The 22,533-nt window shown below is 40.1% G+C and overlaps 1 protein-coding gene and 1 long non-coding RNA gene across 3 annotated transcripts in view; both read right to left on the bottom strand.

The window, feature by feature from the left end:
* LOC122231386 overlaps positions 1-8,572 on the bottom strand; it is a 30,962-nt gene extending 22,390 nt beyond the window's left edge. Inside the window, exons 1-3 of one of the 2 annotated variants that reach the window (XR_006208606.1) lie at positions 8,448-8,572; positions 5,337-5,453; positions 4,839-4,953 (exon numbers count right to left, since the gene is read on the bottom strand). This is a non-coding gene — a long non-coding RNA (uncharacterized LOC122231386). Of the gene's footprint in view, positions 1-4,838; positions 4,954-5,336; positions 5,454-8,447 lie in introns of those variants that run through there. The other variant, XR_006208608.1, reaches the window with a different exon arrangement.
* On the bottom strand, positions 4,182-4,720 carry LOC102968465 (histone H2B subacrosomal variant-like). Its single transcript, XM_007079855.2, has one exon. The coding sequence runs from the start codon at positions 4,617-4,619 to the stop codon at positions 4,251-4,253; it is 369 nt and encodes a 122-aa protein (XP_007079917.1). The 5' UTR covers positions 4,620-4,720; the 3' UTR covers positions 4,182-4,250.
* Positions 8,573-22,533: the final 13,961 nt, after the last annotated feature.

Genomic DNA, 22,533 nt, shown 5'->3' with positions numbered 1-22,533 from the left:
TTAAGCATTTGACTCTTGATTTCAGGCTCTCCACTGACAGCACAGAGCCTGCTGGGATTCTCTCTCTCTTTCCCTCTCACTCTGCCCCTCCCTGGCTGACTTTCTCTCTTTCAAAATAAACAAATAAACATTACATATATACATATAATACATACATGTATATGTATATATACATATATGTATAATGTTGCAAATAACTTTCTCATAAAGGAACAATAAAAATATTAAGTGGCATATGACACAAAATAGACAAATTGGATTTATCAAAATTAGTAACTTCTGTGTGTCAAAGGACACTATCAACACATCGAGGAGACAACCCATGGAATGGGAGAAAAATATTTACAAATCATATATCTGGAGGAAGGGATTAATATCCAGAATATGTAAATAACTCCTTCAACTCAACAGCAACAAAAAACAATTTAAAAATAGACAAAAGACATTCATCTAAGGAAAAAGTACAAACAGTCAGTGAACACATGAAAAGATGCTCAACATCTCTAATCATTGAGGAAACACAAATCAAAACCACATTATATCTATTAGGATGGCTACCATATATCATACATATATATCATATATGTATATAACATATGATATATATCTCACATATATATATATATATATACATATATATATACACATGTATAACATAAAACAGAAAATAACAAAGGTTGATGAGGATGTGGAGACATTGGAACTTTTGTGCATTGCTGGTGAGGCAGTAAAATGGAACAGTCACTGTGGAAAATGATATGGTGGTTTCTCAAAAAATTAGAATTACCATATGATCCAGCAATTCCACATCTGGATATATGCCTGAAAGAATTGAAAGCATGGACTTGAAGAGATATTTGTATACCCATGTTCATAGTGGCATTATTTTCAATAGCTAAAAGGTAGAAGCAACCCCAGTGACCACCAATGGATGAATGAATAAATGAAATGTGATAAATTCATATACTGAATATTATTCAGCCTTAAAAAGAGGAAATTCTGGCACGTGTTACGATATGGACGAATCTTGAAGGCTTTATGCTAAGTGAAATAAGCCAGTCACAAAAGGACCAATACTGTTGAACTCAACTGAAACGAAGTGCTTAGAATAGTCACATTCTAAGACAGAAGAGACAGAAAGCAGAATCACACTTAGAAAGGGTTGGGGAGGGGCGCCTGAGTGGCTCAGTCGGTTAAGCGTCCGACTTCGGCTCAGGTCACGATCTCACGGTCCGTGAGTTACGATCTCACGGTCCGTGAGTTCGAGCCCCGTGTCCAGCTCTGTGCTGACAGCTCAGAGCCTGGGGCCTGTTTTGGATTCTGTGTCTCCCTCTGTCTCTGACCCTCCCCCGTTCATGCTCTGTCTCTCTCTGTCTCAAAAATAAATAAACGCTAAAAAAATTAAAAAAAAAAAAAAAGAAAGGGTTGGGGAGGAGGAAATGTGGAATTATTATTTAATGTTTATAAAGTTTCAGTTTGGGAAGATGAAAAAGTACTAGAGATGGATGGTGGTGATGGCCACATAACAACGTGGATGGACTTAGTGTGGCTGGCTGTACACGTAAAAGTGATTAAAATGGCAGTTTTATGTTATATATATTTTTTGCCACAATAAAGATGGTTAAAGTCTTTTGAAAATATGGGTATTTTTACGTACATGCCTTTATATAATGCGACTTAAAACCAGTGTCAGAGAGTTTTTGCCAAGCATCTTGACCTTCTTTTGAAATCATTTTAAAATATTTCAAAAACATACAGAGGCAAAGAGAATAACACATAAAGAACACTTTTGTTCCCTTAACCCATCTTTAAAACACCTCAATTTAGAAGACTGTTTCTGTGAATGGTTATTCCCTTGCCCCAGTTGTTGAGTACCATTTGTAGGTACTATCCTTACTGGAATGATTTGAAAAGCCAACGATGAACTTTTCATATTTGTGAGTTTTTTTATACAGACAAGCGCATCCCAAGCAAAGCCATAGAAAACCTGCCTTATCACAACCTGCAAGAGAAGCAGCACTGTACAGACCACAGGTGGAGACTTTTTCTACAAAGAGCCAGACAATAAGTATTTTAGGCTTTGTGGGGCACATTAGGCTTGTTGAATAATCTTGTGTTTTTTTTTTTCTTTTAAAACATCCCTATACATTTTTAAAAACCTTCTTAGCTTGTGAGGACATACCAAAAAGAGCTGCTTCCAGACTTGGCCCAATGGCTCTAATTTGCTGACCTGTGGTAGACCTTTGAGGTCCTTCTGGGTCCAACCCAGAGCAGAGTGGCAGATGTGGGCAGCTATATAATCATGGTCAGCTAATCTTTAGCGAGGTCAGCAACTTCCTTCTGGGCCTAACTCAAACCGGGTAGTTTCAAGTCTGATGATATAAATGCATGTGTATAAAATACCCACTTAAATTTTTTTAAAACCATTTTTTTATTGTGGTAAAATCTTACTGTGGTATTTCATGTAAGTGGAATCCAACGGACCTGGCGGGAACTCTGAGAAGGAAGCATTTAGAAATGAGCAACCTAGGAGAAACAGAGTGGGTGTTAACAGTAAGACACCGAGAATAGTCTCACTATTCCCATCCTAGCTTTACATACAAGAAATCCCCTTTCCTTGACGAAATTTAAGTGATCCTTGTAACCAGAAGAACCTGAGTTACTCTCATTTACTGCAAATGTAAATTGGTACAAACACTTTGGAAGACGGTCTGGTAATATCTAATAATGTTGAATATAAGCAAATCAATGACCCAGCAATTCCATGGTTGGGTATTTTACCTAGAGAAATTCTCGTACGTTTGTAACAGAAGATATGTACATAAGAATGCTCACAGCAGGGGCGCCTGGGTGGCTCAGTCGGTTAAGCGTCCAACTTCAGCTCAGGTCACGATCTCGCGATCCGTGAGTTTGAGCCCCGCGTGGGGCTCTGGGCTGATGGTTCAGAGCCTGGAGCCTGCTTCCGATTCTGTGTCTCCCTCTCTCTCTGCCCCTCCCCCGTTCATGCTCTGTCTCTCTCTGTCTCAAAAATAAATAAACATTAAAAAAAATTAAAAAAAAAAAAGAATGCTCACAGCAGATAATACGTGCTCACAGTGGACTCTTGTTAACCTGGTCAGCTCTGCCACTTACACAGCAGTGTGACCACAGACAAGTTGCTGGTTTCTCTGTCCCTGTGCCCCATTTCCCTCATCTGTAGAACAGGATAATTATTAATGATCACAAGGTTGTAGGGATTCAGTAAGTTGACTTACATAAAATGCTGGGGACATAGCAAAGTACACCATGGTATATTCATATTACTGAATATTATACAACCTATCAGTGAAAAGAATGGGTTGGAGCTATACATATATCAACAGGTATATACCTTAGAAATAAGTTTAAAAGAAAGAGGCAGGCACAGAAGAACACAGATAGTATACCCCCATGTTATGAAACAAGCAAAGTTAAGCTTATAATGTAGAGATGTTTACAAAAAGCACACAGAAAAGCAAGGGAACAGGAAGGAAACAAAACTCGGGATAGTGGACAGGGAGATGGGAAACACCTCCAGTGACATTTGTAAAGTTCTTGAAGTTTATAAATTGAGTATAGTTTCCTGGGTATTGTTCTTATTACAGCACAAATGTAGAACAGTAAATCCTAGAGAACCAAATCTGAATGTGAAGGACAATTACACATAAAGATAAAATTTACACGGATGTGAACCAAACTTGTTGAAAGTCAAGAAATAAGAATTAAAGCAAAGGAAATCGTTAACATGCTGTATAGAGACTTCATTAAGGAACTGAATTCGTTGTAGTTGGGTCTAGAAAATACTTTTTTGATGAAAATTTATCAATGCCGGTATACTTCTGAGTAAAATGTTTGTTTTCATAAATTTAGTCCATGTGAGCTGGGGGGGGGGTGGTCAGAAGAACTAGTTTAAATCATCCCATACATAGTTAACGATACCTTAACAATACAATAAACGTTGAATTTATATAATGAGATTTACGCAGTCACAGGAAAAATAAGAGTGGGTGGGACTTGGGCAGGGAGCAGGTTTTGGGAAATCCTAAATAATCAAATTGTTCAAAGATAAAATAGTGAGAGAGTAATTCTTCTCTAGAGATAAGAGGGATGGGGGAAATAACCAGGAAATATTGCCATGCTATAAAAAAGAGCGAATTCTATAGTGAAGTGATCATTTGGGTAGTAAGTTTGATTTACTTTCCCCAAGATTTAATTAAGCAGGCATGTAAAGTTTAGGACTGGACATATCTTTGGACAGCTTCACTTCCAAAAGTCACTGCATACTTAGCTAGTTTCTCAGGTAACAGCAAGTACACTGCCTTCTGGATATCTTCAAGGGTGAGGGTACAGCGATTTCGGAAACACATCACACTGCAGGCTTCCATAGAAATGCGCTCAAAGATGTCGTTGATCAGGGTGTTCATGATGTCCAAGGTGTGAGATGATATGCCCCTCTGGGGAATCACTTCCTTTAGGACCCTGTTTACGTAGAGTGAATAATTTCTATGGCCAAAGTCGGTGCTGGAATGTAATTTCTTTCTGGAGATTGGGCTTTGAAGTCCTCTGGAGCACTTGTTCTTTTTGCTGGTGGATCTGGCCATTGCAGATGTTGGTCTCCTTATCAGTTATGAGTGGAGAGGAGAAGGGCCTAAGAGCTGGGGAGAGCTCTCATATTTATATTGATATGCCACTATCACACTTTGGGGGCTGCTTTTTGATTGGAGGTTACTCTTCCTATGTCACAATCACCTAGCAACAGCCTGATTTGTTGTTAAGGGAAAATCTTGTTCTTGGCCAACCTAAAGCTTTCCTAAGAGGACAGAGTGTTGGAGAAGGATTGAGGTTGGCTTCAGGGCAGAAAAGAGTGCTCATTTTTCCTACGTTTTTTCTTGGCAGTTTACAAGCATAACACAATATTTTCAGAATTGGACAAATCTCATCAAACCAGGGAGTTGGTAGCAGGGAAATAAAGGAAAAAGAACCGTGAGCCTTTTATGGGAGAATCTCTGTAAAAGTTTTCATTAAGTCATTTTATAAGCAAATGAACAATAAGCCATTAAAAACCTTGAAGTGATGATTGTATAATAAAAATATGTATAGCTAATCTCCTTTTAGAAATTAATTTAAAAATGAATCCTAACTAAAATGTATCTGACTCCCAACTCCTTATGAGCAACTAAGTACAAAAAAATTAAACAAAAACTTCCCTATTTTACGATTTAAATTATTATATGTGAAAATGTGCATTCAATTTTTATAATGATGTTAATAACATTCTTGAAAATTTCACACATTTAAGTACATGCTGTGGTCTTTACCTGATACTGTAGTTCTTCTGTCATTGTTAACCAAAAGTGTAGGGTCACTCTTGTTCATGTGTTCTGCTGATATTTGTGCTTAAAAAAAAAATCTCACCTTCTTAATCAAATTCATTCCTGGATAAAACAAAAAATAAACAGAAGCAACTATAAAAATTGCAACTCACAGGTATTTCAATAGTTCACAACTGCACAACTATTAATGCTACTATAAAAAATCCTTCACTATAAGCTTCCTCACAGATAAGATAGACTAGGCTATGTGTAATTTCTGGAATGGTATCTGTAACTCCTCACCTTTTTCTGTCATTCAAGAAAGTAGATCTGAAATGAGGTGAGTGGGAATAACATTATTATAGGCAAAATTAAAAAAAGAATTTAATGTTTATTTATTTTTGAGAGACAGAGACAGAGCACGAGCTGGGGAGGGGCAGAGAGAGAGGGAGACACAGAATCAGAAGCAGGCTCCAGGCTCTGAGCTGTCAGCACAGAGCCCCACACGGGGCTCGAACTCATGGAGTGCCAGATCATGACCTGAGCTCAAGTCGGACGCTTGACCTACTGAGCCACCCAGGCATTTAGAGGGAACATTTTGAACAGGTTCTAATTTCTAAAGACAGTGTCATGTCCGTACTTAATTTATTACCAGCAACACACCTCACACTATGTGCCACACTGAGTGGAAGGCTGCTGCTTCCACGCATGCTTTGCGGTGATGGATCTCTCGTCAGCTCTTGCTCATTTTGCTTTCGGGATTTCCCTAGATATAATTTCTTAGTTAGCTTAATGACAGCATAACTTACTTGCTAACATTTAGAAGAAGCTATCAGGTGGAGCGTGTTCACTCCCTATTCTTCACGAATCCGTGCTGAAGAGCTCTTACTAGCATAGCGCTCCTGGCCCCTCTGCCCCTCACTTCCTCCTCCCTGGGACAACCCTCCTTGGAATCATTGAGTGGGGGAGATGGCAGGCAAGCCTATCTCTGCCCCTTTTGGACTCTTGCTGGTTGTGACTGCGGGCAGCGCTGCTCCTGGGGCCGGATCATTCGTACTAGCTGGCTGTAGCTGAGGAGGTCATTTTGCTGAATTCAGAGGTGCTATAAAAGAAAGCTTACTGTTGCCCCATTCAGAAAGGCTATCCTCCAGAAAAGTTCATCAGTAATAAAGGTGACATTTTAATCCCTAGGACCCTCACTCGGTTCTGCGCCTGCATGAAGAGAAGGAAGGGTGTATTACAGAAGCTAAAAGAAAAAGTCTTTCAAACCAAAACAGGATGTTAGCAGACAGCATGTCTGCTAACATACTGGTCCATCAGAAGGTTCAGAAAATGGGGAATACTGATTCTATAAAATTTCTGGCTACTTTAGGGTTAACCCAAATTCCCTTTTAAAATTTAATGAATCATTCTAAAATATGTATGAGCTCACCACCGATAGGCGAGTTTTTCTTTTCCTTCTCCCTTCCTCCTCCTCCAGACAGTCTGGAACAAGGCACAGACACCTTTTTAGCATAATGACCTTCAGGAGATGCCTGTTGGATGATCAATTTGGACAATGGAGCAAATCTGATTATCTTGCATCTATCTCTGGGAACGAGCACTGGAAAATCCTCATTCTGTCGCCTTCTCCTCTGCCCTCACCCTCAAGGTCTGCACTTAGAACAAAGCCTGATGTCCTTTTGGCAGGAGACCTGGGAGAGTGAAAGGGGTGATGACCAACGTACTGGAGGTCTGGGGTCTGTGGTCTCTGAGCTGCTCAAGTGCAGCTGGAATCCAAAGTTAGGAACCATTTTGTGAATTTTTCCAGGCTCCTGTTTTGTGCTAGATCACAGTGTCTGTTTGGGGCATGGGCTGTATGTCTTCCATGAACGAGCCATGTGGACTTCTGGGGTGACAACTGCTTATTCTTTCACTTATGATTGATGGTCTAGTAATGACTCAAGGTCATCATCAAGACTTGCAGTGATTATTTCACAACAGCTGTGGCAGAGGTGACATTAATTCAAAACGGAAAACATGCAAGACAGGTGTGAGTGTATTCTGGAAACATTTTACATCCACTGTATTAGTTTCCTATTGCTGCTGTAACAAACCACCACAAATTTAGCAGCTTAAAATAACAACACAAATTATCTTACTATTCTGGCGGTGGTATCAGTCTGAACAGGCCTCACTGGGCTACAGTCAAGGTATCAACAGGGTTGTGTTCCTTCTAAAAGCTCTAAGGGAAAAATCTGTTTTCTTGCCCTTTCCAGCTTCTGCAGACGTGTTTCTTGGCTTTTCCTCTAACTTCAAAGCCAGTAACAGATGGTCAAGTTATTCTCATGCTGTATCAGTGACACAGATAACTGAGACTCCTGACTCCCTCTTTCACTCATAAGGACCCTTGTGATTACATTGGGTCCACCTGGATAATCCAGGATATTCTCCACATCTCAAGATCCTTAATTTCATCTGCACATTCCATTCTGCTAGGTAAGGTAACATATTCAAAGGTTGGGGTTTGGGGATACGCACAGGTTTGAGAGGCATTATTAAGGCATTATTATGCCCACCATATAGCCACCATAAACAGAATGAGAATGTCAAAGAAGATTTGGGTCACCAACTGCACAGAAATTGGGGATGAATGATAATGTCCTTAGTAGATCACCAAAAATATATTTTAAAAATACTTTCCATATATGGGCTAGCTTTCATGTAATTTACTTTTTTTCTAAAAATGGAAAGTTGTCTTCTATTTTTACTTTGTGTGCTTTGCCTCTACCTTATAGTCCCCAAAGCATGCTAAATAAAATCAATTTTATCCTTGGAAGCCGGAGGCTGACAGTACAGGGAGAGAGATTTTTCTTTCCACCGTCATTCTCAAATTCCCTTCTCAATCTCTTCCCTCCTGCCTGCTCTCTCACAAGGATCTCTGGATGACAACCATGTGCTAAGCACTGCATAAGTTACACTGTGGGGACACAGAGATGAAGAAGATATAGTTCCTACTCGTAAGGAATTCAGAGCTTATTGAGGTAGACAGACATGAAAGTAAGAAGTTACTATGAACAGGGACATAAAGGCTATGACAGAGCATACACAGGGCATAGTAGGAAGATAGGGTGGTACCTAGATCACTAAGCCTCCCAGGGCAGCCTTCTTGGAGGTGGTGGTTTTAGTTGAATCTTGATGGATAATGGAAGTTATTCAGGCAGATAAGGGTGGGGATAAAGGGGTGCAGAGGAAGATCCAGGTTTCAGTTAAGGCTGTTTATTCTCAAGCTTGGATGCACACTGAAGTCACCTAGGGAGATTATGACAAACATGCCAATTGTTCCAGGGCTAGACCCCAGACTGACTGAATCAGCCTCTGCAGTGGGTGAAGTTCAGGCATTTTTTCTTTTAAGTTCTTTTAATGTGCAGCCAGGATTGAAAGTCATTGGTTGAGCTAAGATAGAGCAAAATATTTGAAGGTGTTGGGAAGTGTTTTGTAGACACTGGAATGGGAGTTATAACGGCAAGGGTTAAGAGGGAGGGGAGAAAAAAGAAGGGGAGCTCGGTTTTCCCAATACCGTTTATTGAAGAGACTATCTTTTCCCCATTGTATATTTTCGTCTCCTTTCTCATAGGTTAATCAGCCATAATCGTTCATTTTGGGGCTTCCAATTCCATTTCATTGATTGATGTACTCTTCTGTGTGCCAGTAACATACTGTTTTGATTACTACAGCTTTGGAATATATTTTAGAATCTGGGATTGTGATACATCCAGCTTTGTTCTTCTTTCTCAAGATCTGGCTGTTCCAGGTCTTTGTGGTTCCATACAGATTTTTTGATTTTTTTTTCTCTAGTTCTGTGAAAGATACTATCAGTATTTTGATAGGGATTGCATTGAATCTGTAGATTGCTTTGGGAGTGTGGACATTTTAACCATATTAATTCTTTCAACCCATGAACACTGGCCAGCTACATGCAAAAGAAAGACATTGGACCACTATCTTATACCATGCACAAAAATAAAATCAAAATAGATTAAAGATCTAAATGTAAGATCTGACAGAATAAAACTCCTAAACGAAAATAGACAGTAGTCTCTCAGAAATCAACCTTAGCAATATTTTTCTGGATAAGTGACCCTAGGCAAGGGAAACAAAAGCAACACAAAACAATTAGGACTACATCAAACTAAAAAGCTTTTGCACAGTGAAAGGAAGTTGTCAATAAAATGAAAAGGAAACTTACCGAATGGGAGAAGATATTTGCAAGTGATGTATCTGATAGTACATCATATCCAAAATACATAAAGAACTCATACAACTCAATCTGATAATACATTCATATCCAAAATACATAAAGAACTCATACAACTCAATCTGATAATACATTCATATCCAAAATACATAAAGAACTCATACAACTCAATACCCCAAAACACAAATCATCCCAATAAAAAAAGGGCAGAGAACCTAGAAAGACATTTTCCCAAAGAAGACATACAGAGGGCTAGCAGACACATAAAAAGGTGCTCATTATCACTGACTATCAGGGAAATGCTAATCAAAACCAAAATGAGGTACCACCTCACACCAGTCAGAATGGCTAGTATCAAAAAGACAAGAAACAAGTGTTGGTGAGGATGTGGAGACAAGTCAACCCTTGTGCCCTGTTGATGGGAATGTAAATTGGTACAGTCACTCTGGAAAACAGTACAGAGGCTCCTCAAAAAACTAAAATAAAAGTACCATATGATCCAGCAATTCCACTTCTAAGTATTTACGTGAGGAAAACAAGAACACTAATTCAAAAATATATATGCATCCTGATTTTTATTGCAACAAGGCTTATAAGAGCCAAGATATGGAAGCCACCTAAATGTCCTTTGATAGAGGAACGGATAAAGACGAGGTGGTATGCATATACAATGGAATACTACTTAGCCACGAAAAGAAAGAGATCTTGTCATTTGCAACAACACGGTTGGACTGGAGTGTATTATAAGTGAAATCAGTCAGAGAAAGACAAATATAGGATTTGACTTATATGTGGAATCTAAAAAACAAAACCAACCAACAAATAAAAAACCAAAACAAAACAGAAACAGGCTCTTAAATACAGAGAACTGGTGGTTGCCAGAAGGGAGGTGGGTGGGTGGGTGGGGGGGGTGGGTAAAACAGATGAAGAGGATTCAAAAGTACAAAGTTCCCATTCCATCTACAGAGATGAGTAGTACCTCATAGGGAATATAGTCAATACTACTGTAATACCATTGTATGGACACAGATGGTGACTATACTTATTGTGGTGAACATTTCGTAATGCGTAGAATTGTCAAATCACTATGTTGTATATACCTGAAACTAATACAACATCGTGTAGTAACCATAAAAAAGGGGGGACCAGTTTGGAGGAAGAGAGTAGAGAATATGGGTGAGTAGAGAGGTGAATGGAGGAACCGATGGGTGATGGAGAGTGTCTCTGAGGGTGACCCATGTTCTCTTGTCATGGGACTCTAGGTTCAGAGCCATGAAGACAGGCAGACTTTGAGGCAAACATGTTTCAGTGCATTTAAACTGAGGCTAACTTTGCCAAAAAGCTCTTTCAGTGCTCATAAGGAACTTATCAGGGAGAACAGAGCAGGGGAACGAGGCTGAGGCCCACTTTGTTGTGGTGTCTTACCCGTGTTACATTTCCATTCGAAGGGGAGTAAAGCAAACTTTCCATGTTCCCCTTGACTGATTTGTTGACAATTCTCTGGCCTAGGTCATTTCTCTTTGCTTTTATTCTACTTTTGCTTTTGCTGGTTTCCTGAGGCTGACACTCCTAACCTCACTGGTGCAGAGCCCTCGCCCTCCCATAGCGGAGTCACCTGTGTCCTGCTTTGGCTAATCTGAAAGCTGGGTCATTGTTCTCAGGTGACCTGAGGAAGAGTAATTAGATTAGCTTTGTGCAGAGTAAGAGCATAAAGTAATTAGCCTTGAAAGTAAGTAGAAGAAGGTTGTCAATTCCTGATGAAGTTCCTGATGAGTCTGATGTTCTTTAGCACAAAACAGAAAATGTATTGGGACAACAGAGATAAGAAAAACTTTAATTCTGTTTTGAGTTCTGGTTCGCACATTACAGTAAAACATCAATTAAGTAAAAAGTAATGAAACACCTCCTGAATCAATAGATTATCGTTGTAAAATGGATTTTCCTCTAACGGTAGTAAGAGTGCTCTTGCCAAACACGCAGAATAGGAATAAAAGTTGCTCAAGGTCACCTGGCCAGGAACTTGGGGAGCCAGGAGAGGTCTGACAGACATCCAGGCTGGGGCTCTTAACCACCAAGCACATGGCCTCTCATTAGTTGGCCAAGGAGGGAGGCTGTTTCATGCAAGAGAAAAGGGATAAGCAACACCATGGAGGCATGGATCCAGAGCTCTATCCAAGAATGAGAGAAAACTGGTTTGCTCAGGTGGAGGGTTATGTCTAAGAGTGCTGAAAGAGACAGAAAGGTGGGCTTCATTTGTACGATGTCTTAAATTACAGTCTAAAGTGTTAAAATTATTCTGTAAGTATTTGAGAGTCACTGAGAATTTGAAACATGGCATAATTGATTCAAAGTGACATTTGGGGAGAGGTGATCTGGTGCCAGGTGCAGGAGAGATTAGAACAAGGGAGAGGAGAGAGCCCAGCATTGTCATTGCAATGGCCCAAGAATCGGACAATAGAGGTCTGAACTGGGGGTAGTGGGAATGGGAAGAAAGCTATTTTTGAGAGAGTTGGTAAGATTTGATGATTGATTTACTACTCGGAAGAAAGGAGAAGGAAGCCTCTGCTATCATGCTGACCTTTACTGAGCAACGACTGTGTATCTAGGCACAGTTCAAAGTACTTCCCAGATACTAACTCAGTGAGTTCTCACAACAACCCTATGGTATGGATCCCGTCATCATCGGCATCTCCTTGGCACAGGCGAGGAAACAAAGACACAGAGCAGGGATGTAAGTTGCGTCCTATCACACAGCTGGTGAGTAGCCGGGATGGGATTCAAACCCAAGCACCTGGCTGTAGGCCCCGTGCTTCTCACTCTCAAGCATCCTGCGTCTCTCGTCTCTTATACGTATGGTGCTCTACATGCTGCGTGCTTTTGACCACTGCATCTACTTTCCACCTGCAGGAGAGTCAGGCAAGCAGGCAGGACACCAGCACCTCCTGCCTCACCGCTGTAAATTGGGCTGTTGCCAACAGATAAGTGGAAGAACCAAGGCTGGAACCCAGATGTTCTGACTCCACTTCCAGGGCTCTGGCCAAAGCCTCATCTCTCGATTACTATCAGGAAAAAAAAAAAAAAAAAAAAAAAAAAAGTAAAGTTCATTAACCAAAATAGTACATTTGGAGCAATGGAGAAGATGTAACTTTAGAATTTAGGATGAAAAATGTGATATTAAGCACTCTCAGGAAGTTGCTTTTCTCACCTTACATTCATTAGAGGCCCTGAGGCTGTGGTGTACATGAAGAAGGAATCATTCCTTTCCTCAACAAGGGGGAGGATTCTGACAGCCGTCATAAAGCTTTACATTCTAGACAGGTCAGAATGAAAAAACACACCTTCTCCTAGAGGGAAGCAATGATTGATTCTAAATTGGGAAAAAGGGATTTTAGGAAGGGCAACTATACTCAGAGAATCCTAATAAGGTTTTAAAACATCTCTTCTTCACTTGTCCTGTGACGCCCTTTCAAGCTGGTTCCCAGACAAAGAAGCCAGAAAGACACATCTCAAGCAGCACAAAATTAGAGGCTGATAAGCACAGCAAGAAAATTATGTTCACTGTAGGGGCGCCTGGGTGGCGCAGTCGGTTAAGCGTCCGACTTCAGCCAGGTCACGATCTCGCGGTCCGTGAGTTCGAGCCCCGCGTCAGGCTCTGGGCTGATGGCTCAGAGCCTGGAGCCTGTTTCTGATTCTGTGTCTCCCTCTCTCTCTGCCCCTCCCCCATTCATGCTCTGTCTCTCTCTGTCCCAAAAATAAATAAAAAACGTTGAAAAAAAAATTAAAAAAAAAAAAAAGAAAATTATGTTCACTGCAAAACAGCTGAAGAAGAAAGCAGGACCTGCAACGTTTCTTTGTTTAAGTACATAAAATTGTTTCCCATCCTAAATGATGCAATAAAGTCTTGCTTGGTTATACTCAGAGAAAAAAATCCCCAGTGTTCTTAAAATTAATCAAATCCCAATACTCCAGTCCACTGTCTCTCCCGAACCCAGTGAAAGAATACAAGTCTTTCAACAACTCAGACTGAAGACATTCACACCAGCACTGGTTTCCAATGCTTTTGTCACTGAGTTTTATTTTAGGACCAGCCTTGGGTGTAGTACAGTCTGTCCTTAATCTCTTTAGGCAAGGCTGTGTCACTACAGAATGGAGGAGGAATGATGGCATTAGTGAGGAGTGATGGAGGAATGATGGCGTTAGTGAGGCCAGCCTGCTCTGGAGTATGCTGGAAGCTGTCCTCTGAGGACATGATCTCTCCATTCCGTTGTGTCCTGAAATCCTAATATGTGACTCACACCTGCAGAGCACTTTATACTTTCCAAAGTATCAGGAATTTAGGAATTCAAAGAATAATATTCTTTAGTGGGCCTGCTCAGTTTCCCTGATGAGGTACCTCTTCTCTCTCGTAGGAGAATGGATGGTTTTTCCACAAGGCGGGTTGAGAGGACATCTTGCTCATGTGGGCTTGTCTCGGAACCAGAGAATATTGGTACCACGTGTCTCTGGTCAATGGAACACACCTTAGCAGTACTACTGTTTCTCAGCTGTGCAGATGAGGAAGGTTGTGATATAACTGAGGAACCTGAAATAATAATGTCCTTCCCTGAGTGGTGCTTCCAACAGACCTGCAAATTCAGGAAACATCTTGCCTTCATGGCATTTTATCTTCACTGTTGAGAATCTAATCATCTTGAGGAAGTTGAGGCCACCAAATGGAAAGAAGTTTTAAACGCCGTCTCCTTCCATTTCCCCAACAACCATTGATGTAGGCAGTGTAGCCCAACTGCTTAACAGATGAAATTTCATTTGGAGACATTATGCCCCTTGCTACAAAGGCAGATACCTAGGAGTCTGGTAAAGCTGAGTCTAGAAATTTCCACTGATTATGCTACTGTAACAAAGCACATGCCCATGCTGCAGCCTTAGTGGATTTAGCAGGGTTCCTTGGACAGTCTCTTCCTGGAGTTGAGCAGGTCCTTGTTTTTTGTAAGAATCTGTGAAGTACCTCCCCCCCCCCCCCCAATAAATACTGCTCACATGAGCCTGGCTCTGTTTTCTGCTGCACATTCTTTGTAATGATCGTGAGTCTAGGAACACAACTCAAAGAGACATGGGCAGGGGGAATCCTATGGGCTAGGGTGGGCTGTGCAGCACCCCCTACATTTCCAGGTTCTGGCGGAGGCTCGTGTCAAGAAATATAGAATTATTCTTTCCCCCCTTTCTAGACCAAGCCCTTCATATGATGGACTACTGCAATCCAAGAATGGTAACCATTAACAAGCAGGGTTTAAAAACTCAGCTGCTTTTGGTACAAGTAAAAGAATATTTTTAAGGAACTTGGGATTAGGGAAGGGGTTACAATCAGGAGGAAAAGCACAAATCATAAAGGAAAAGGTTGACCTTTCTGCCTATATTAGACTTAAGGACTAAGTCTATGATAAATGAGACCGTAAACAAGATTAAATGACAAGCCACAGACTTGGAGAAGATATTTGTTAAGTATGTAACTAATATAAAAATAAGTAATCAGAATATGTAAAAAAAAAAAAAAAGGCTTCCTGTAAATCAGGTTTTAAAACAATAGCCTGTTGGATAGATGGGCAAATGGTATGATCAGGCGATTCATAGAAGAAATTCCCAAAAGGTAATGAGCATATAAAAAGATGATGCCCATCTCTGCAATAGGGCAATGCAAAGTAAAATTACAAAATTTATTTCACACCCACTGACTCACAGAAATGAATTACCCTGATAGCACTAATGTTAGCAAGAATGTAAGGAAAGAGTTATTATTGTTACTATTTATATTGTAAGTGGGAGTATAAATTGCTAGGGTCACCTTGGGCGGCAACTTTGGCAATACTGGGTATATTTGAAGATGTTTATGTCCTGTAATACAGCACCCACTGTGGTGTAGCTACTCTAGAGAAACACATGCACACGTGTGTCAGGAGAAAAGCACATGGACATTCAGGGAGCAATGCTTGTACAGAACAAAAGTGGAAACAGCTGTCCCTTGGTAGGGAAATGGCTGAATAAACTACGGTTTTTCATATGGTGGAATAATCTGAAGTAATTATAACAAATGAACTGGGGTCTACCTGCATAAAACTTAAATATTGTTGAGAAAAAAATCAAGGTGCAAAATGATATGCAAGGTACGATATCCCTCACGTAAAAATTGAAGCTTAAAACAATAGCACAGATTGTTTATAGATTTAGGCATATGTGGCACAAATATGAAAAATACATGAGAATGATTCCAGCTGCCCTGTAGTAGTTACCTCCTGTGGGGAGAGAGAAAGGGATGGAGAAGGTTCAGAGGGAGGCTTTAGCTGTATCGGTAATGTTTTATTTAATTATTTTTGAAAAGACAAGTCTAATGCAAATATGGCAATATGGGTGCCTGTTATGTTATTTTCTTTAATTTTGTTTTTCTTCAACATATTTAAAATTGTAAAAAAAACTCAGGTGAGATATGTTGGCTTTATGTCTGAAGATGCCTTGTGCCAAGACAAAATTTAATTGGCTCACTAGTACTTAACCATGGGTACTTTAGAGCAGTCAGTAAAAATTCCTAGGGGGTGCACAAACACAGAAACCCAAAGCTCTGAGGGTATCTTCATGATGGGATGTTAGAAGCCAGATGTTAAGACATTTATCTAATGTTGCTTCATATTACACACGTATTGTCTTCCCTGCTAATTGTAAATGATTTGATAAAAAAGAATGTTTCTGTATTCCCTATTGCTTTTATCACAGTGCCTTTAATACATATTGGTCCAAAAATGACATATTCAACAAATGAACTAGTAAAAGAATAAATGGATATTCTTTTGGAATACAATGACTATTTTAGACTTGGTCACAGTTTGCTTGTGTCTCAGAGCAGCTTCATTTACAATAACAATTTTGGGGTTTATCTTTCCCTATTCCATATATTACAAGTGGTAATAGCAGCTGAGGTAACTATTTTATCCCTTGTAAATCTCCAACATAAGCACCTATTTTTCTTAATGATGTGATTGTTGATTTCTTTAGAAACCACTAGCAATGTCTGGGGCACCTGGGTGGCTCAGCCGGTTGATCGTCCAACTCTTGACTTCTGCTCACATCATGGTCTCATGGTTTGTGGGGTTCGAGCCCTCAGAATAAATAAACATTTTTTAAAAAAGAAAAAGAAACCACTAGCATGTCAGAGCCAGAATAATTCTACATGGAGACATAAGATAAAGTTCTAGAAGGAAAAGATACTATAAGGATCTCAATTTTCTCAACTCAAATGTAAGCAGAAAATAAATCTGGATTCATGATGCTCATGAATTAATAGAAAAATAATTTCCTGGAGACTAGCAGAAAGTGCTCTTTACAGGGGTTGTGACCACTCGTTTTGGAGCAACTCCTGTTGGTGTGAGTGGTGGCCAGGGTTCAGACACGGTGACCATGAACAATGAGGTCATCTCAATTTTTTTTAATTGAATAAAAATCATCAAAATTGATGAATAATTCATGTAAACAAATAGGAACAAATTATTGAGTATCTACTATGTGCTAAGCACAATGCTAAATGCTCATTGTTCTATTCTAGCCTCTCAACAGCTCTGTGAGGAAGACACTTGTGATTTCATGGTTATCTGTATAATTGTGTTTTATTCACTTGCATTCTAATACACTTCCTTGAATGAGAGAAAAATAGAGTGGTGCTCCAGATTTTCTGTTAGAAGTTACCCAGAAGTTCAGGCACTCATGTGGGAGTATGGTGGGCTTGTGAATAGCACCTACGGATATCTTGGTGGGAAAAAAGAATTGAGAAGGGCTAGGCTATAGTGTAAAATTTAGCCCTGTTTGAATTTCCTACCACTGGGGAAAATACTGGGTAGTGCATTCATATATATTTTTATTTTAAAAATTATGTGTTTAATTTAAGGTACATTAAAAAAAAAACTGTGATCAGTATATAAAGCCACAATTTCTTATTACATAGGATCAGTAGAAGCCAAAACCCAGAGGTGATTGACTTAAAGACAATGTAAAGACAAATGTTAAGTAATGAATATGGAGTAAGGAACAGGAACAGGTATTATGAAGATAAGGCAAAATCTTATTTATTTATTTAGAGAAAGCGTGTGAGCAGGAGGAGAGGCAGAGAGAGAGAGACAGAGAGACAGAGAGACAGAGAGAGAGAGAGAGAATCTCAAGCAGGCTCCATACTCAGCGTGGAACCTGACATGGGGTCAATCCCACAATCCTGGGATCATGAGCTGAGTCGAAATCAAGAGTCGGACACTCAACCAACTGAGTTACCCAGGCACCCCAAGAAAAGACAAAATCTTGAAGATGATATGTGAGCAGTTGGCACTGGGGAGACGGGGTCCCTGCCGGGCCTGAGGTCTAGAGGTAAGGCCAGAGGTATGTGCTGGTCTGTGCCAATTATTGTTGGATCAGTGCTCACTCACTTTCTGGGACTTTAGCAGTCTTCTTGCAACTTCAGTTATTCCAGATTGGAGTGTTCAAGAATGCAATAAAGTTGTCTGAATCAGAAAACCGGGCCCCTGATGTGTCAGTTCTCCCCTTCAGGATGGGCAGTCATAAAGACTTAGGCAGAATTACTGGGATCTCTGCCCTGCAGCCTTTTTATGGGTGAAAGTCAAGGGCTCTTTTCAGCCAACTTTCTGTGGAGGAGGCAGGAATCAATCCATTTCTCTTTGCTGTTGCTGTTGTTTCCATGACCCTTATTTTATTTTATTGTAGTGATTTTCTTTACTTCTCAGAGTCGAAAGTTGTTTGGGGGCTCTTTATCAAGTACTATCTGTGTGCCAGGCACAGTGTGGACCAGGGATACAGAGTGAAATACAGACTCTTGCCCTTGAAGATCTATGGGAAACATTTTTAAGGAGAACTTGAGATGATGGTCAGCGAAGCAGACTAGACTTAAAAGCTGATTCAGGACAGATAAACTCAGAAAATAGCAAAGACTTCTAAGAGACTCTCCTTATATTATACTATGATAAAGAAGGAACTGGAGTGCAGAAAACCTAACACAGAATCATGGTTGCATATGGATGGAGGTATCGGTGAAAGCTCAGGTATCCAGGTTTGCCCTTAAGCCAATACTAAAAGACAGTGGCTACCCTTATTAATTCTTAACACCCTCAGAGATGGAGTTTTCACATTTTTCTCACAATTCTTATACCCAGATATTTTCTAACGTCTATCCTAAATCCCTCCTATTGAAAGTTAAGCCCCTCCTTGCGTGGACACCAGCTGTCTGCTGTTTCTTTCAGTTTCATGAAAGATTGGAAGGAACTTCTGAGTCTGCCCTCCCTGTCCCAAATCTGTATTCCATTCCAAATTCTCAGCTATTCTCAGCACCTCTGACCACGATTTCTATCATTCTGGTTCTTCCTTCTTGTAATTTTTTTAAGCCCTCGAATAGCTATGCATCATCTTCAGTGTTTCCTTCTAATTATATAAACACACATCTTTTTTGGTTTACTGTTCCCTAACTCATATTTCAAATTTTGTAAGTTCTTACAACCTCCCTTCTTGCATTTTTTACTTCTTCACATGTTCCTTCTTCTACAAATTCAAAATTTAAATGTTATTTAAAGTTCAAGTGTTTTTTTTTTTCCTTTGACTTGGATTTAATTTTCTTCTCAGGGAATCAGTATTGTCCCTTTTGCATGTATGCATCTGAGCAAGAAAAGTGAGCCCAGTGATATCAAGTTGGTTTTTCTGGGTCCTGAGGGCTGGAGTCACACTATTCAGTGTATGAGAACCCAAGGGAGAAAATTATCACTCTAGTATTTTGAGTGCTTTTCTGGGCTATAATTTCCAGAATGTGGATCTTTAGGGGCACCTTAATGCTGCTGCTAGCAAGGAAGGAGAGGATGGAAAATAAATATACTCAAGGGCCTAGAGGCTATTACTGATGCTAGAGGCAAGTAGTCAGGCAACAAGAAGTAAATACAACAAAACAGTAGGAAAAAGATATTTACCTTTGGTCCCTTGAGCAACACGAGTCAGGAGCTAAGGGAAGATTGTCCCAAGGCTTCTGCATGCAGCAGCCTTAACAGGTGGCTTATAGAACCTTCTAGCCATATAGTGATTGACTCTGAGCAGCTGCAGCTTGCAGACCTGAAAATAGCCTGAAAATGAGTTTTCTCTGTCCCAAGAGCTACATAAGGCAGAGCTGGTGAGAGAGACGACAGCTGGACATCAGTGATATTTGAACAGCTCTTTACAAAATGCTTTCCGTGCCCATTGTTGGAAGGGGACCTCACAACAACCCCAGGAGGGACAAAGGGCAGATATTACTAATACTCTGTTACATAGAAAGTGAGCTCAAGGGGCTTAAATAAATTGCCCAAGCCATGTACTTACTTGTAATGTTATCCCATGCTTCCCAGGGCACAAGAGCCTGAGGGGAGAACTGGATCCTAATAGTAGTCTTTAAGTAGTATTAATTTAATCTTTACTCACCAACTTTTGGGGATTCCAGGTTTCCTAAAATTTAGTAATACTAATACTACTACTAATAATAGCAATTATAATAAAAGCACAGCCAACATTATTTTAACACTTACCACATGCTTTTTATTTTATTTTTAAGAATTTTTTATTATTTTTAAGTAATCTCTACACCTAACACTGAGCTTGAATTTTCAACGCGATCAAGAATCGTGTGCCCTACTGACGTAGCCAGCCAGGCACCCCAACCACATGCTTTTTAAACCTCATAGCAATCCTAACACCTAACAGATACTATTATCCATACTTAACAAATGAAAAAATGCAGTCTGGAGATGGTTAGTAATTTGTCCAAGATAACACAGCTAATAAGTGAGAAGTGGCTGTTGTAAGATTATAACCAAAGATTTTATAATCCCAAAGTCACATATTTGCATCAGGAAAAATTCAGGGACTAATTTAAGGAGTCCCCAGGAATGTCCTCTGATCCTCAGAAGCACAGCCCTACTGGCTACAAAAGCATTTCCTCTCCCAGATAGTGGCCCCATGGGGCTGCTCTGACTCTTGGCCCTGGCTGGTATGGGTCTCTGTCCATGGTGGTTCTGGCTGCCTCATCCCTGTCCCCATTTCTGAAGCAGCCACTCCAGTGAAGGGGGTCCAGTGTGAACTATTCCTCATGCAGCATGGCTTCATGCTCTGGTTTCTTACAGAGATTTCAGCAATAAAGCTCTTTATCTCTCTTCTCAAGAACTTGGGCATGGACCCAGAGAGGCAAAGGGCTCTGACTAGCATGCCCTTTGCTCTGGTCAAAATTGTTCTTCTCTTTGAACAGCTGCTTCTCGTCTTTACACAGATCATGTCCTCCAAATCTCCCATGCTTAGCACACACTTTTGCATTTCATGAAAATAGGGCCCTGTGGGACAGTCACACATAGCCAAGTAGGCAGATCTCTTACAATTAGTATACATTTTAGACCCTTAAACTTGAAGCCCAATTACATCAATTATTATGACCATTCTTGTTATTTATGTATCAGATTATCTCCTATTAAGTTGTGTTTATGATTTTTTTTGGAAGCTCATCCTTGCATTCAAACATACAGCAGAGTGCTTGATATGTAGTTTATATGTATAAATGAATGAATAGATGTGGGTAAACAAAACTAAGGGATTCCTCCTTGTGCTGATTTTAGATTAGGTTACTACCAGAATCCTTAAATCAGCCCAACTCATTTGTACCTCAGGATATTTACACTTGTTCCCTTTCTCCAGAATGTTCTTCTGTAGAGTTTCACATGGCATCCTCTCACTTCATTCACATCCAATGTAACCTGCTCAGAGAGGCTTTCCCTGACAACCCAAGCTAAAACTGAAGCTCTCTAACCCCTTACCCCGATTTCATTTTTCTCAATGGAACTATTTTTTGTTGGTGTAGAGTCTGTTTTATCTACCAAGTTCCATGAAGGTTGAGACCTTTGTTTTGTTCCCTACTTTATCTTCATAGCCTTGAAAAGTCGCTGACAGATAGAAGGAACTCAGTAAATATTTATTGAATAGGTGAAAGGCACCTCACAAGGAGGTGCTCACAAGGGGTGTGCGTCCAGGTGCGGAGGCTTCCTTCGTGTTTATTAGGCACCATCTAGAGAAGACATTCAAAGCTCAACAGTCTGGTAACATCTCAAAGGTTGACTTCTCAAATAAGTTAATTGTTTATTGATCTCTTCCTGTTGCTCCTTGAAAATGTGCATCACGATCTATAAAACTCTTAGTGCAAAGTCCATTATTTCCTGGTGTTTACAGCTGGACAATTTCATGATGAATGACAATTTATATTAAAATCTGGTTTACCTGCCATCTTGGAGGAAAAAGTAAATGTTTGTGTAATGGAAGTTTATTTTTAAATACTTTAACTTAAAAAAAAAAGCTATTTTGCTGATATTACGATATTTACCTATTTTTTGGACCTTTGTTTCTGGCCCAAATGGGGTGATAATGATTAGATTTACCCTCTTACCTGAAATAACTGACAAGCGGAACAAAATACATGAAAGAATGGTTATCAAGATACTAGACATTAGATAATGAAAAACAGTTATCTCTGAGAGATGATACAGAAGCAACATGAGTCCTATAATTGGCCCAACTTAGCGTCTTAAGATAGTTTCTAGGTTATGTATGGTGCAGGGAGGGGAACCCAGACCAGAGGTGAGCAGACTCCCTGAATATAAGGGGCTGAATACAGAAGTCCAGGAAGGCCAGATGGTTAAGAATTCAAGGGACAGAGTACCAGAAAAGCGGGAGATGCACACAGAAATTTAGAGGTCTGCTCAGGGTCTCCTTGAGGATTAGTGGAGTACTGGCCCACCCATGCAGATGTACAAACCAATTGTGATGGAGGGAAGAACCACTCAAAACAGGTAGAGGCAGCAATCTCTCTGGCTCACCCAGCATAGGGAATCATGCCTGTTTTCACCAGTAGGGGTAGAAAACGTAATT

Source organism: Panthera tigris, chromosome A1 (assembly GCF_018350195.1).
Source record: "Panthera tigris isolate Pti1 chromosome A1, P.tigris_Pti1_mat1.1, whole genome shotgun sequence".
Lineage (NCBI taxonomy): Eukaryota > Metazoa > Chordata > Mammalia > Carnivora > Felidae > Panthera > Panthera tigris.
Note: the sequence above shows the minus strand (reverse complement) of the source record. Positions and strands in the feature narration are given on the sequence as shown.

Coding starts and splice junctions, on each gene's coding strand:
- LOC102968465 (XM_007079855.2), bottom strand. CDS start 4,619: ATGGCCAGATCCACCAGCAAAAAGAACAAGTGCTCCAGAGGACTTCAA.